This window comes from Perca flavescens, chromosome 6, assembly GCF_004354835.1.
Source record: "Perca flavescens isolate YP-PL-M2 chromosome 6, PFLA_1.0, whole genome shotgun sequence".
In the NCBI taxonomy this organism is placed as follows: domain Eukaryota; kingdom Metazoa; phylum Chordata; class Actinopteri; order Perciformes; family Percidae; genus Perca; species Perca flavescens.
Genome location: NC_041336.1, coordinates 17265863 through 17279030, shown reverse-complemented (window position 1 = coordinate 17279030; position 13168 = coordinate 17265863). Strand labels below are relative to the sequence as shown.

The following is a 13168-nucleotide window of genomic DNA, read 5'->3' as shown; positions in this document are numbered from 1 at the left end:
CTGAAGAACAGAAATGATCAGATAATTAAATTACTGATTTAGCAGGAAGGGGAGGGGGTGTAACACTAACAAGGCACTGTATCCGTGTCACATTCTCATTAGGGACTGAGCGCCCCTAAAGGTCTGATCCTAGAATCGCCCCTGATGGGCACCTGCTCTACCAGGTGAGCTCCTCAGGCTCCCCAAGTGTAGCACTTTTACTCAGATGAAGAAAACTGTCTGTCAATGAAATGCTTTTTTTAGCATTCATATTCTGTAAGTTCTTGACTCCTTTGCACATGTGTAATGATCATGCGTTCATGTTGTGTAACCAAGACTCAAATTTTGACTGCTGCTGAGGAGATGGAGAAGCAGAGCAGCTACAGAGAGTCTGAAAGTGAAGGGTCATGGTCTTTGGACATTAAATGTCACAGTCATGAAGACAGAGATTTGATCCCTTATGTGTCTGTATTTACTGAGAAGGTCAGTGAGGGACCCCTCTCTTTTTTCAGCCCACAATCTGAGGACTTTAATATCTATATCTAGACGAGGGAGGTGGAAACAAGAAAGGCTTCATTGTGCTGTAACTTCTGATGAAATAATGTCAATCCAAACTGAATATTTCAGAGCTTTAGGCCTACAATTAGCAGCCTGAAATTCTTCTAGGATTTGTAACTTGCATGAAGTGAAGTTGCAGAGGCCAGCTTGCATGTCTCTGTGCAGGCTGACGACCTTGACATTTTGAGGGGGCGGGGCGAGGAGCAGTGACAATCGAGGGGGCGTGGCTTTAACCTCTGGTCAATCATAAAACCACACAGCTCAACTTTGTTCTTCCCCACTCACAACCGGAGTCGCAAGACAGACTGAGGCTTCTCACTTACGGTAAATACCTTCAACAACTACATTATTTCAGACAGATCGAGGGTCAGGGCCTCAGCAACATGCGGCATGGCTAGATTTAGATCACCTGGGAACAAACTGCATGGACTTAATTGAACCTAATTTGAAAGTACATGTGGTCATAACGTTTACACACATTTCCTTTGCTTTGTACTCCTTTTTAAATGTAATTATGGTTGCTTATGAGTATGTAAAATTGCTTTATAATGCACATATTGACTAGTTTCTAAACCTTCAGATTCACTTGGCCTGTGGTCACAGTCCATTAGTGGAATACTTTTGTTTGTTCATTTTAAACTCTTTGCAAATCTCGACGCACAATCTTAGCAACTGTCCCTTATCAAGAGAAAGTTAATATATGGCATAATAAATGTCGGTTTATCCGTATGTAACAGAATGCATTATTCAGAACTACTCTCTCTCCCTCTCATTTCTCATTCCAGAGGATTAAGACAACCCAGTCAAAATGGTGAAAGTTGGAATCAATGGGTAAGGGCTCATTGTCATTCACTCGCCTAACCGAATCAACCAAACTAACTCTTAACTTCAACACACGCTCATAGTAGCAGCCCCAACTCACAATGCCACACCCCTCTCATCTGTGCACACAGCGGGCATTAGCAGTGATTTACTGTAACAGCTGCCTCTGTTAACTTTTCAAAAAGCATTATCTGTACTTCCTAAAGCTTTATTTTTGTTTGCATTTAAAAATACAATTATTAAGAGACATTTTAAATTATATACACACTTTTTTCCCTACATATACTCTGATAAACTGTCAGTTAAAGTCGGCTGAACCAAAGCATGTCCAAAAGCTCATACAAAGACCTCTACTAAAAACTCAAGCTTTAATGTCATTAAATAAAAATGAGAAAGCTATGCAGATGATCATGGACACTGTCAGTTAGAACTATTTATAAAAAAAAAAAAAAAAAAAAAAAAAACAACTTGTATCTAAAAGAGAATTTAACCACATTACCAGAACAAGGAAGATTATGTTAAGACTGTCTGTTAGATATGAGTGAAATTAATTATTTTAGAAATAAAAGTAAGTAGTTAATTGACAGGCTACTAAATACATACTTCAAAAGAATCAACAGAATTATATCAGTTTTAGTATAGAGAAACTCTATAAAACCTGTTTTCTGTTTCACTGAAGGCTTAAATGTGCCCAAACTGCAGCCCCTCTGCCATTAATTAATAATGGCCAGGCACCAACCTGTGTACAGTCACTTGGCTGTTCTCATGTTATTCTTGAACTCTGAACTTTGGTCACTCAGCAGATAACAATGTGGGCAATGGTTTCAGCATTAGGTACATTTAACAGGGGATTGTTTTTCTGCTGTCTATACCAAGTAGAAGAGGACCTGCATAACTTAAATGTTATTGAATGTGCTTATTGTGACGTTAAAGTCTTCCCTACCTATCTGTTATCTCTCCGCCCCTCGTCCTCCTCCCCCAGTGTCTGAGCACAGACTGTATCTGTGCCATGATTTTGGACCTGCGGTTAAAAAGTAACTCAGCCGCTGATCAAACACTGAATTGCCGTCACCAGGATTACCACATTCAAGCTCCATTTCGACTTTAGCCCCCAGAGAGGGGAGTGTGAGAGCTGTGCAACACACACCTCCATCTGTCCCTCCTCCTGAACCCTGCCCTTTCTTCAGCTGTGCTTTCAGGTTTCCTGGGGACTTTATGTATCCCACACAAAGGAAAAAAAGCTGTAATGGAAAGTAGGCCATGCTTTGGTTTAAGTGAATGTTTTTACCCCAATTTTACATATTCATGACTGATTTACAAACATGGAGCTTCATTATGGAACATAACAAGGATCAGCCAGTGACTTTGGTCAGAGTTGCATGGTGTCACACCCCCATCTAGAGGCCAGATTATGAAACAACTCTGTTCACTTTTCAGATTTGGCCGCATCGGGCGTCTGGTGACCCGTGCTGCTTTCACCTCCAAAAAGGTTGAGATTGTGGCAATCAATGACCCTTTCATCGACCTGGAGTACATGGTAAGTGATGAAGATTGTTTGAAATCAACACCAGCCATCTGCCACATGCTTGTAAATTTAGTTGAACTTTAGGTGGTGGTTGGTGGCGTTTTCAGTTCTTTTACACACTTGGGAAGTTATGTGGAAGATGAGAATCACCTAAGACTATGATGAATTTAAATGTAATTTCAGATGAGGAGAGTGCATTAAGTGATCTTGCATCTATGCACACTGGCTAAATTAAATATGTAATGAAGGCTTTTGTGGTCTTTTAAATCAGATTTAATTTCAAATAATCTCTTTTGCTTTTGTCTTTTGTTTCCCTCCTTCACGTTTTCTTTTAGGTCTACATGTTCAAGTATGACTCCACCCACGGCCGCTTCCATGGTGAGGTCAAGGTTGAGGGAGACAAGCTGGTCATCGATGGACACAAAATCACTGTTTTCCATGAGTGAGTTTGCTAACCAGGCGTTAAATGTAGAAAGCATTTCAGTTTAATTATAATTTTAGACCTTGGCAAAAGAGAACGGAGTAAGCATGTATTGTGACTAACTTTTCATTTCTGTCTTTTCTTCAGGAGGGACCCCGCTAACATCAAATGGGGGGATGCTGGAGCCCAGTACGTGGTTGAGTCCACTGGTGTGTTCACGACCATTGAGAAGGCCTCTGTACGTATCTAAATCCTGTCTCAAACTCTTGAATAAAATAATGACATGTGATGTGCAATTGACAAAAAAGGAAATAGATTAAATACTATTTCAAAACACATTGCAGGCTCACTTGAAGGGTGGTGCCAAGAGAGTCATCATCTCTGCACCCAGCGCTGACGCTCCCATGTTCGTCATGGGCGTCAACCACGAGAAGTATGACAACTCCCTCAAGGTTGTTAGGTAAGAACCAGGTTTCTTTGTTTTTGTATATTTAAGTGGTTTGAAATTCAGTTTTTGAAAATGTGTATTATTTAGTGTTTCACTCATTGTACACCTGCTTCTGATGTGTAAAAGATGTAGGTTGAACTTTGTTGTGCTAGAACGTTTTAAGCTGGTGCCTTTTTTTTTTTTTTTTTTTTTGAAAATCCTCATTTAACTGATGATGTTCTTTGCCTCTCCATAGCAACGCTTCCTGCACAACCAACTGCCTGGCCCCCTTGGCCAAGGTCATTAACGACAACTTCGTCATCATTGAGGGCCTGATGGTGAGGATTTAAACACTCCTGGGAACAATCTGGCAGAGAGATGCTCAGCAGCCCCTCAACCAGATTACGGACAGCCCAAAACACAAACCTAGAGGGGGGCTTTAGTCATATTTAATCCTCCTCCTCTCTGTGTCTTTGTCCATCAGAGCACAGTTCATGCCATCACTGCCACCCAGAAGACTGTGGACGGACCCTCTGGCAAGCTGTGGAGGGACGGCCGTGGTGCCAGCCAGAACATCATTCCCGCCTCTACTGGTGCTGCTAAAGCTGTCGGCAAAGTCATCCCTGAGCTCAACGGGTCAGTGCCAATAGGTTTATTGCAATATACTAGATTATTTTATGAACATGACTTGCACTAAAACCAGTGACTTTCCCTTGTGACCTTACCTACTCTGTATTTCACAGCAAGCTGACTGGCATGGCCTTCCGTGTCCCCACCCCCAACGTGTCCGTGGTTGACCTGACAGTCCGTCTGGAGAAACCCGTGAGTGACCACAAACTAGAAGCATTCATGACATTTAACAAACTAAAATGTATTTTTACTTAAGTTGGGTATTTTATGTTAATTTTACTGTTCACAAATTTTAAAATTCAATCAAAAAACCAAAACCAGCAATTATTACTTTATCCTAATAAGTATTTCCCGTGTGGACTACAGTACATATGTTTATGGTAATAAGGCACTGTAGTTTATTCTGAGTCAATGTTGCGTAGCCCATCCTAATGTCATAACCGCTAAATAGCACACTAAATGCATCTTAACCATGGTTTAAAATAATCCCCAATACATTTTTGCACCAAATCTATAGCTTGCATGTATTCCCTATCTCTTTATGTATGCTGTGTCATGTAAATGTTGACCTGTTTTTTGCCTTGCTTACATATATTCATGTACATTTTCAGTAGAAACCCATAGGTCCGAGGGTTACAGATAGGAAGTCAAAGTATTGAGATTGATCTTGGATTTTTAGCTTTTCATGAAATTTGTAGACCATAAGAATTTTGGAATAACATCAGGTTGTCCTTTTTTTAATAGTGTTTATGTGAATTTAACAGGCCAAATACGAAGACATCAAGAAGGTTGTGAAGGCCGCAGCTGATGGACCCATGAAGGGCATTCTGGGATACACAGAGCACCAGGTACGTGTGTTTTTCTTATAACTGATCTTTTAAACAGTTTTTCGATCAGTATTCTTGTTAACGTGGCGTTCTCTCTTCTCTCTCCTGCAGGTTGTCTCCACAGACTTCAACGGTGACGCCCGCTCCTCCATCTTTGATGCTGGTGCTGGCATCGCCCTCAATGACCACTTTGTCAAGCTGGTCACATGGTACGCCTTCAGCATGGATTACTTTCATATCGAAATATCTGTTTTCAGCGATGCATGTTGACTCCTATTTTTTTTTTTTTCTTGCTTCCTAATCAGGTACGACAACGAGTTTGGGTACAGCAACCGTGTCTGCGACCTGATGGCCCACATGTCTACCAAGGAGTAAACCAACCAGCCGATCACTTGTCACTGCACTATGCCACATCACCCACATTCTCCTCCTCATACCGGAGTCATACATACGCAATAGAGGATTGTGTTATTTATGACTCTGCCTGTTTCCTTAATGATAGTCGACTACAACCAGATGCCTGAGGAAAGGTCCCACAGAAACCAACGAAAAGATTTAAATTGGTGATCAATTCCTTTTTTTGTATTTCTTCGCTGTTCTGTTCTTGTGTGAGATGGAGTGAAGTTGTGAGTCCTTGTCTGTAGTATTGAATTACTGCAGTTTTGGAATAAAGTCCTCTGTGAGAATCACACCGTCCTATCCTCTTTTGTCACTGCACAGAAATCTATATAGAAACTGCTCCTCTGGGGTTAATGCTGCGGTCTGCAGATTGATTCTTATGTAGGTCAATGACATTATCAAACCCTTGGAAGAGGTTTTTATCCATAGATCACAATTGTCCTCCTTTGGAATACACTTGATTGCTTGGAATCTTAAATGGGTAAAACTGTGGGGGATCATTTCTGCTCAAAGCGATCTTTGCACCACATCCCTTTTATAAAACTGTCTCATACCCAGTCCATCTGTATTGGTCACTGATCGACTTGAAAGCGAAGGATTTGTTATTTTAAAAACACTGTACATATGCATACGAATATGCTCAAGAGGAACAGTGTATAGTTTAATGGTATTTTCCTTTTTAACTTTTTGAATTTTCCTGAAAATAGATTTTATGAAATGAAATGGTTCCTGTGTGTTAGGATATTGATGGCTTTACAGCAAATTTGTCATATTAAGACAAATGTGACTTCATTCCTCCAATAAACCCCCATGGAAGAGCTTCCTAATATAAATATGAGAACAGCCTTTACAATAACACCATGCAGTTTTCAGAGCTCAGTATTTTTCAATCAGTTCCAACCACAGAAATAAACTGACAATTTAGTGTTGTGTGCATGTTAATTCAATAAGTCAAATGGAAGATCTGTTACCAAAAGTTCACTTTAAACCACACATTCATTCAGATATCTCAATATTTTGTGACACATCAACCCTTTATTCTAAGATATGTTCTGTGTGAAACATGTGGGTTACTTCACAGATATAATTGAAATGTATTCAAAATTATTCTAAGGGAACATGGAATTAGTAGGTGGCTGGAGAGGAGACACGATGCGGGTCAGAGGTTAAGCACTCTCAAATATTGCCCCACCCTCTTTTCATCTCTCTCCCAGATGGTTTCTCAGTTTGCATGCCTCTCGCTGATCATTTCTAAGCCCGATTGTCAAGAGTGAATTTTCAGCCCTCAGGTGAAGTGGCCACATTAAGATTTGGAAAAAATATGAGACAATCTTTGTTATGAAGGCCAGCTGAGAGAAGAGAAGACTGGCAACCAGACAACAGGAAGGTAGGTGCTGTGTTTTCCTGCAGGTGTGTGTTTGTGCATCTTGGATGAAGAGAGAGTTATAGTAGTAATTTATAATTCTTTGTCGGTAGAAAAACTTTTCAAGGAATCTTATTAATATGAAACTCAAGAAGAGGAGAGAGAAATGTGTGTGTTTTTAAAGTTTACATGCACTGCAGGGCCAATGAGCAGTGGCAGAATAATATGAATAATACTTTATGAACGTAAAGCTCTGCACTGTGAAAATATAAAATTTTATCTCTGTCACTATTCTGTTTTTAAACACAGTAGTTGTTATAATGTCAGTATTTTAAATGCCTCCGTGGCTCTTTGAAGCTCCGGTTGCTGCCTCTCCTCTCTGTATACTGCTGTGGGTCAGTGCAGTACGTCCATGGGAGACAGTGGCTCACAGAGGGGCTCCTGGTTTGTCCCCTGCTTTGTCCCCTCGTCCATCCACACACTGTTCCTCTCCCAACTGTCCCCCTCTGCAGAGGCTGTCGCTGTCTTCTAACCTTCATAAGTAAGCAGGTTTTAAGACACTTTCAGAGGACATTTTTATCATACAAATATGAATACCTCTATCGGTCCCTCCAGAAAAATGCGATTATGCGATCACATAATTCAATGCATAATCAGCCAAAGTCCGCATATTTTCAAATACGTCGCACTTTTGCCGCATAAATTGCCGATTTCCGTGTCACATATATCTTAGCAGAAAGAAAAATGAAAAGAAAAATGTTGTGTTTTACTTACAAGAGCAGCCATTTTCCCCTTGAAGTGATGTAATCTCTTTTTCATCAAACCGCAGTTTTTGCAAGTTCCCGCAATTTCATTGCATAAAATTGCATAAATATCCCGCATATTCCATCGCAATTTTTAAGAAAACGTGCCGCATAATCAAGGATTTTTGCCCGCAACAATCACAAAAAACCTCTGCATTTTTCTGGAAGGACTGCTTTATTGTCTTTGGACATGTACAACAAAATGTAATGTGCTGTAGCCTAACTACATAGTAGAAATAAAATATATGTATAAAAATATCAAATATAAGTAAAATGGAACAATAGGCATGGCATGGAAAGTAATGAGACATTTTGCGTTTCATGTGTGTGCATGAGTCAGTCTTATGTGTCTCTGGATGTAAGTGACTTTAAAGTGGCTGTGCAGTCAGTAGTTTGTGTAAGATACAGTATTTGTATTAGCAGCAATGCGTCTGTTTCCGGCAGGTCCATATTTGCAAACTGTTTTAAAGACAAGCAACATTCAAACATGCTGAAGTTTATCTGAAATTCTAGTGAAGATCCCAAGTTTTCAGAAACACCAAATATATCATACCAAATTACATATATAAGTGGTGACACAAAACTGTTGAGTATTGTTTTTGAGTGAGTCTTTTTATCTATCTATCCTGTAGCTCCAAAGAAGTGGTGCAACAAGCAAACAGAATATATAATATAGTATGTCTTGGTCAACACAAAAGACAAAACCGGACATTGTCAAATTAAAACAGACAGTTCAGGTCGTCGGAATACAAAACACTTCAACAAAATACTCTTCCCATAACAGATCAATGAAGATTTGTCTGGGTTAATTGGCTTTCTGTGGAGTAGCGCAAGGGTTCAGGTCAACACAGAGCGAGAAAGAAAGAAAGAAAGAAAGAAAGAAAGAATACCCTTATTAGTCCCTAAAGTTGAATATAGGTGACTAACTATGCATTGATCCACTGTGACGCTCTCTGGTCAAGCTCACGTCATAACTGGTATTTTAAAGAGCAAAGTTGAAGTCACTTCTGCATTCTTTTCCTCACTATTTCTCTTTCTCCAGGTGTTGCATCAGTGCTGGGCAATGGCACAGTGTTGTTAGTCTACTGTCGGAAAAGAAAGAAGCTCAGACCACCAGAGCTCATGACCATCAACCTGGCTCTCTGTGATCTTGGCTTCAGCCTTTTGGGAGGGCCATTTTTCATCATTTCCAGGTACAGAATACTTTGTTATCAACCAATAAATAACCAGGCGTGAATCCTGGGTGATGACACTGTAAGTATAAATACAAACCACATATAGGCCTGCAGCCATTTGTCAGAGACAGAAGGTGATGATCCATTATGCTGGGAGACTAAAGCCCTTCTCTGCCTCTTTCAGTCTGTGTCATGCCTGGGTGTTTGGGGAGACAGGGTGCCTTTGGTACGGCATTCAGGGCTTTGTGTTTGGCATTGGCTCTCTGCTCACCACCTGTCTCATCTCTCTGGACCGTTGCCTGAAGATCTGCTGCTTAAGATATGGCAAGTCTTCCTAATATGTACAATCTACACAGGCATGACTCTTGAATGAATTGCCACAGAGGCTTTTACACAGACCTCACTTACACAATATAGATATTTTAGTCTGTACAATACCCTCCTTTCTCATAAAAATGTATGGATTTAAAGAATTATTGATTTAAGTCATTCATTAATTGATAATTGCTAAGGTCAATTAAGCCTGCTCAAGAAAATGTTAAAGTGAAATAATAATAATAATAATAATAATAATAATAATAATAATAATAATAATAACTTTGACATTTATATAGCGCCTTTCATGAAACCCAAGGACAATTTACAGAATTACAGTGGCTATACTAAGGGAGGTTGTAGTCTGCGGTGTCAAGTGGTGTTTCAGGAGAGATGTCAAGACTTCAAGGTGTTGTCAAGACAACCCATGAGGTTGAGTGTCCAGTATGCTTACACATGAACACCCTGCTTAAATAGTCACAGTTTCATTATGTGGCTTCATGCTTCTTGCCCCTCTAGGCCAATGGATTGAGAGGCGCCATGTGTATCTGTCCATAGCGCTGGTGTGGGTTTACACATTGTTCTGGGCCTTGCTGCCTGCTTTTGGCTTTGGAAGTTATGGACCAGAACCTTATGGGACCAGCTGCACCATCAACTGGTAATCTCTGATTTATGTTAAAGTGCTGCTTGGTCCTCTTTTGTTTATGGCCACAAAAAGTCCCCAGATCTAGTCTGTGCATTCTCTCATTTGTATTCTTCATGAATTTGCAGACAAACATGTGAGCGATAACCAGTCTGCCTGTATCTCTATTTCAAGGTGGAAAATGAGGTTGTCTCTAAATGAAAGAATCTATATTTTCCTCATCCTGGTATTATGCTTCGGATTTCCTGCACTCACCATCGTTGCTTCATATGTGGCCATCCTTCTGAAGGTGAGGACCACAGCTGCTTCATGACTCAAAAAAGGAGGGTCTGGGAGCTGTGTCTGTATTTATTTTGTTCAGATGTATTAGTCACTCCTTTACCGTCAGAATGTGTAGAATATATAGACTGCAACTCTGGCACCCTCTAGTGATAGTATTGAAAAGGACACTGTGGCGGACAAATGTATACACCACTACCTCCTACCCCATGAAGTTTGGCCATTAAAGCCCATGTTGCAGGTTAACCACCACTGTTGATTAATAGGTATATATAGTACTCAAGATATGTATATCATCTTTAAAAAGTTCTCCAAATAGTGTTAAAGGCCAGTTTTTGTAGTTTTTTGGCATTGGCTGGTTTTTTAATGCAATTCGGTGATGACGTCACGTTGGGGAGACGTGCCTCAGCCTAGTACTGGAACTATGGCGAGTGACTGGAATGAGGGAGAGGTGGAAAGAACCACTAATAACATGTACGATGGCCCACAGCCATATAATTTTGAACCTGTGAGACGTGAGAGGGCAAATGAAGAATTACCGAGAACTGATGGCTATTTTTTTGCAGGAGCAGATTGTTTGACAAACTTAAATTAGGTACATATAATAAACAGCTACAAAGGAATAACAGCAGCTGGCCAGTCACGGATGAGGAACCACACAGACTTTTGCATACATGTAAACCAATTTACAGGATCGTTAATTCAAAGACACATCCAGGTCTTAACAAGCACAGTATCAACTGAAATTATCAGCTCCCTCCCCTACTGGACAAGGGAAACTTCACTAAATGGGCTTAAAGCAACAAAAACTCTCTATCAGAATAATTTAAAAGACGCTATAATTGAAATTAAAAATTACTCACATGATGGCTATATACAGTATACATATACAGGTGTTTTATATATGTTGCCCTTGTAGGAATAAAATAGAGTGCTTGTGAATTGTGGTATAATAAAATGTTGCTTCTGTTTTCAGGTCTACAGATCTAATCACACTCTGGCATCTATATCATTCTCCTCCGTTAGTCACACTAGCAAAAATCTGACACTTACAAAGGTAAACCCTATGAGGATCATTTTCAGTTTCCTTGATACACATCCTGCAGGAAAAATAAAGCTTATGTTTATTTTAGATGGCTGCTGTGGTGTGCACCACATTCTTCCTGGCCTGGATGCCCTATGCCACAGTGTCTCTGATCTCTGCACTCATAAGCAGAGATGACCCAGAGGCATCTTTACAGACTGTGGTGGAGGAGTCCACTGGTATGGCCTCAAGCTCTCCAAATGCTTCAAAGATCCTGGACATCCCCTCACTGTTTAGGTGGACAGCTACAGAATATTACAGACAAATCTACCATAATTCTGAGAGCAAGTGGAGCGATGTGAACAACATGAATCCAGCCTCCATCACCGGCCTGAGTGATGCCATGCTCAGGTCCACCCTGGACAAAGAAGCCATACCAGTGACCCGGAGCCCCCAGCCATTCTCCTGTCTCCCTCCTGTAGTCACCTTGATTCCTGCTTTGTTTGCCAAGTCCCACATCATGGTCAACCCTTTAATCTACCAGATCATGAACAGGGAGTTCAGGCATGATGTCTATGTGATGGTGTTTGGCCAAGAGAAGGCAGAAAGGAGGCGAATGCAGGGGAGGAAGAAGAGCTTATGTGAAAATAAGTAACATGAGCACATTGACACTGTTTCTTGGGAAAATAGTGCAAGTTTAGATTTGTGCAGGCCCATGTTTTAAGTCTCTTTTTCTTCTCTTCTCTTTAAGGGAGAATCAGCCTCTACTACCGCCAGTAGTTTTTTAGTTTTTTATGTGGAAATAGAAAACAGAAATCTAAAGAAAGAGAACAACAGAGGGAACAGGAGTGGAGGAAGAGGAACAAACTCCTGGGCAGATAATAACTCAGTAGGGGCTGATGCATTGGACTTTTCCTCCTTTGACACCCAAGGAAACAGGCAGAGACACGGCAACATCAGTAGACGGATAGATGGATAGATAGATAGGTAGGTACTAGGTAGGTAGGTAGGTAGGTAGGTAGGTAGGTAGATAGATAGATAGATAGATAGATAGATAGATAGATAGGTAGATAGATAGATAGATAGATAGATAGATAGATAGATAGATAGATAGATAGATAGATAGATAGATAGATAGGTTGTAAAGAAGGACTAGCTATTGACAGTGTTGGGCAAGTTACTTTCAAAATGTAATACATTATAGATTACTAGTTACTGTCATTTGAGAGTAATTAGTTACATTACAATATTACTGTCTCTGAATTGTAATGCGTTACACTACTTTTGCATTACTTTTGAGTTACTTTCACCAAAATAATAGCGGAAGTCAATAGCGGATCAATAAAGTCTCCTCTTTATCCACTTTGATACATCATAGATTATTCATAATATTTTGTATAATTAATATGGATATGCAAAGTAACTAAAGCTATAAAAAATAGATAAGTAAAACGTACAATATACAAGTAGGAGAAAATGAAAATACTCAATTAAAAGTATCTTATGGTTGTATTGAAGTACGGCATTGTTGTAAAATGTTTATTTAAAGCACTTGAATAAGAAATTCATGTTGTTTAGATTAAAACAGTCTAAAGTAAATGGTCAATTATAATGTGATTAAAACTAACTATTTACATTATTTACAGTACTTGATTTACAGCTGATATGTGAAAAGGTCCACACCCTTATTTTTTTTTACAGTAATATAGTTTTACTGCGAACCGTCACAGGAAGTGCTTTATTTTGAAGTAGCCTACACGGAAGTTGTCTGTTGTGTACTCTTGCTAGCTTACTGAGATGCAACATGTCCGTCAAGCTAAATTGCTCACTTTCTTGTTTGTAAAACTGCAACTGTAATAATTATTACCGTTCATGACAGCAACATATTGAACAGTAAATGGTCACAGTAAAAGACAAGCGTTTTTGGTCGTCATTCGAAGCAGTTCCACTACAGGCATAGTTACTCTCCACGGTTGAT

The 13168-nt window shown here is 39.8% G+C and overlaps 2 protein-coding genes across 2 annotated transcripts; both read left to right on the top strand.

Annotated features, from left to right (window-relative positions):
- Nucleotides 1-808: 808 nt before the first annotated feature.
- On the top strand, nt 809-5631 carry gapdh (glyceraldehyde-3-phosphate dehydrogenase). Its single transcript, XM_028581025.1, has 12 exons — nt 809-861; nt 1323-1368; nt 2797-2896; nt 3220-3326; nt 3453-3543; nt 3650-3765; nt 3989-4070; nt 4217-4368; nt 4476-4554; nt 5127-5210; nt 5301-5398; nt 5495-5631. Exons 2-12 carry the CDS (start codon nt 1346-1348, stop codon nt 5562-5564), a joined length of 1002 nt encoding a protein of 333 aa, XP_028436826.1. The 5' UTR covers nt 809-861; nt 1323-1345; the 3' UTR covers nt 5565-5631.
- Nucleotides 5632-7363: 1732 nt separating this feature from the next.
- opn9 (opsin 9) lies at nt 7364-12169 on the top strand. The gene is made up of 8 exons (XM_028580756.1): nt 7364-7482; nt 8786-8947; nt 9114-9253; nt 9764-9902; nt 10062-10176; nt 11143-11223; nt 11300-11791; nt 11942-12169. The coding sequence occupies exons 1-8, from the start codon at nt 7364-7366 to the stop codon at nt 12167-12169; spliced, it is 1476 nt and encodes a 491-aa protein (XP_028436557.1).
- The last annotated feature ends 999 nt before the right edge of the window (nt 12170-13168 follow it).